This window comes from Aplysia californica, unplaced genomic scaffold (assembly GCF_000002075.1).
Source record: "Aplysia californica isolate F4 #8 unplaced genomic scaffold, AplCal3.0 scaffold00230, whole genome shotgun sequence".
NCBI classification, from domain to species: domain Eukaryota; kingdom Metazoa; phylum Mollusca; class Gastropoda; order Aplysiida; family Aplysiidae; genus Aplysia; species Aplysia californica.
Window position 1 is genome coordinate 59,299 of NW_004797500.1, and position 1,538 is coordinate 60,836.

Sequence of the window (1,538 nt, forward strand, 5' to 3'; positions counted from 1 at the left end):
CCTCACCTCACCTCACCTCACCTCACCTCACCTCACCTCACCTTACCTCACCTCACCTCACCTCACTTCACCTTCCCTGCCCTTTTTTCCCCTTCTTTTCCGTACCTTATCCTAACCTATCTTATCATATCTTATCTTGTTTTATCTCATCTCATTTTACCTTCCCAACCAACTCCAGACTTTCAGCGGTCAATCCACCTCGGAGCCGGTAGAGCTGGCCCGGTCGTTCTGTCTGTTCGAGAACAACAACGGCTACCCCCTCAGGCGCCACCTGTCCTACTCGCAGGCTGAGGGCGCCTTCTATGGCGGTATGATGGACTCGGCGCTCGTGCTCCGCTCCGCCCTCACCATCGTCAACTACGACTACATCATGGACTACATCTTCCACCAAAACGGCGTCGTGGAGACGCGCGTCATGAGCACAGGTAATGACAAAGTGTTACTTTTACCCTATCCGTACGTCGTGTTTTACTATTGTATCCATACGACGTGGGGAACTCTGTGCCACAACTTTCCAAAGAGGAAATTTACTCGTTAATCCGATACTTACGCTTTGCATAGCAGTCTGTCAAAATGATTTTTTTGAGAAATGCTGATAGTTTCAAAGTGATTTTCGTTCTAGAAGTATTCTTAATTAATGTGAAGACTACAAACCGGGGGGTACAAGATTAGATGACCCCCAAGGCGTACGGATAAGGTTAAGGTGGAAATTCATTCATAGGCACGGAAACTGAACGGAGGCCTGTGGGCACCGGGAAAGTACAGATTGCTCAAACAGATTCATAGTGTGAATCCATTAGCACGGAACATCAGAGGGACGGCTCCGGCAGTTCTGTGGTACTGCAGCGCACTTTTTAAATCGGACACAGGAGCAATTCTGCCGCTGGCGCAGAGGTGCCGAAGGGAAAAATGTGAACGTGGCATAAATATCCCGCGAAAATGCCACGTTGCTGTTTTGACTGGGTAGGTGCCATGCTGCTGATGCATCAAAACAAAACAAAACCAAAAAAGGAGCAAACCTGCCGCACCGTGTCTATGGATTCAAACATTAAAGTTGCCACTTGCGATACCTCACATTTCGTCCCTGTACTTTTTCGCTGCCTTTCAGTTTCCGAGCCTATGGATTACCAGCTACAAAATTACTAAGTTCTTTCTATCCAGTACATCTCTGCTTCTCAAACTTCTGCGGTCACCTTTTGAATGGCTCTTTTTTTTTTTGTACATTAACTTTATTTTGGTCAAAATTTTAAGGCCAAAACATGCTCAAGTCAACCAGTAAAGCATAATTTAAAGTACGGCTATAGGGACTTTTTATCCACAAATTCCTTGTGTTGAATCAACAAAACTTTATTCCACCGCTTCCACCTCACCCCCTCCCTAACCCCCACTACCTCATTCCATCCCTCCCAAACTCAAATCCACTCCATCATCCCAACAATTTTTCCCATCCCACCCCACCCATATCTCCTCCCCATCCCACATTTCAACCCTAACCCATACCTCCACCCTCAAACTCCCACATACCCCCCTCATCTTCT

At 46.8% G+C, this 1,538-nt stretch overlaps 1 protein-coding gene across 1 annotated transcript in view; it reads left to right on the forward strand.

Annotated features, from left to right (window-relative positions):
* The window catches only part of LOC101853857 (putative amine oxidase [copper-containing]), a gene marked incomplete in the record, with an annotated part of 44,208 nt that overhangs the window by 33,797 nt on the left and 8,873 nt on the right, over positions 1–1,538 (forward strand). Inside the window, 1 exon segment of the mRNA XM_005099944.3 lies at positions 179–425. Coding sequence (XP_005100001.2) covers positions 179–425 — 247 coding nt within the window.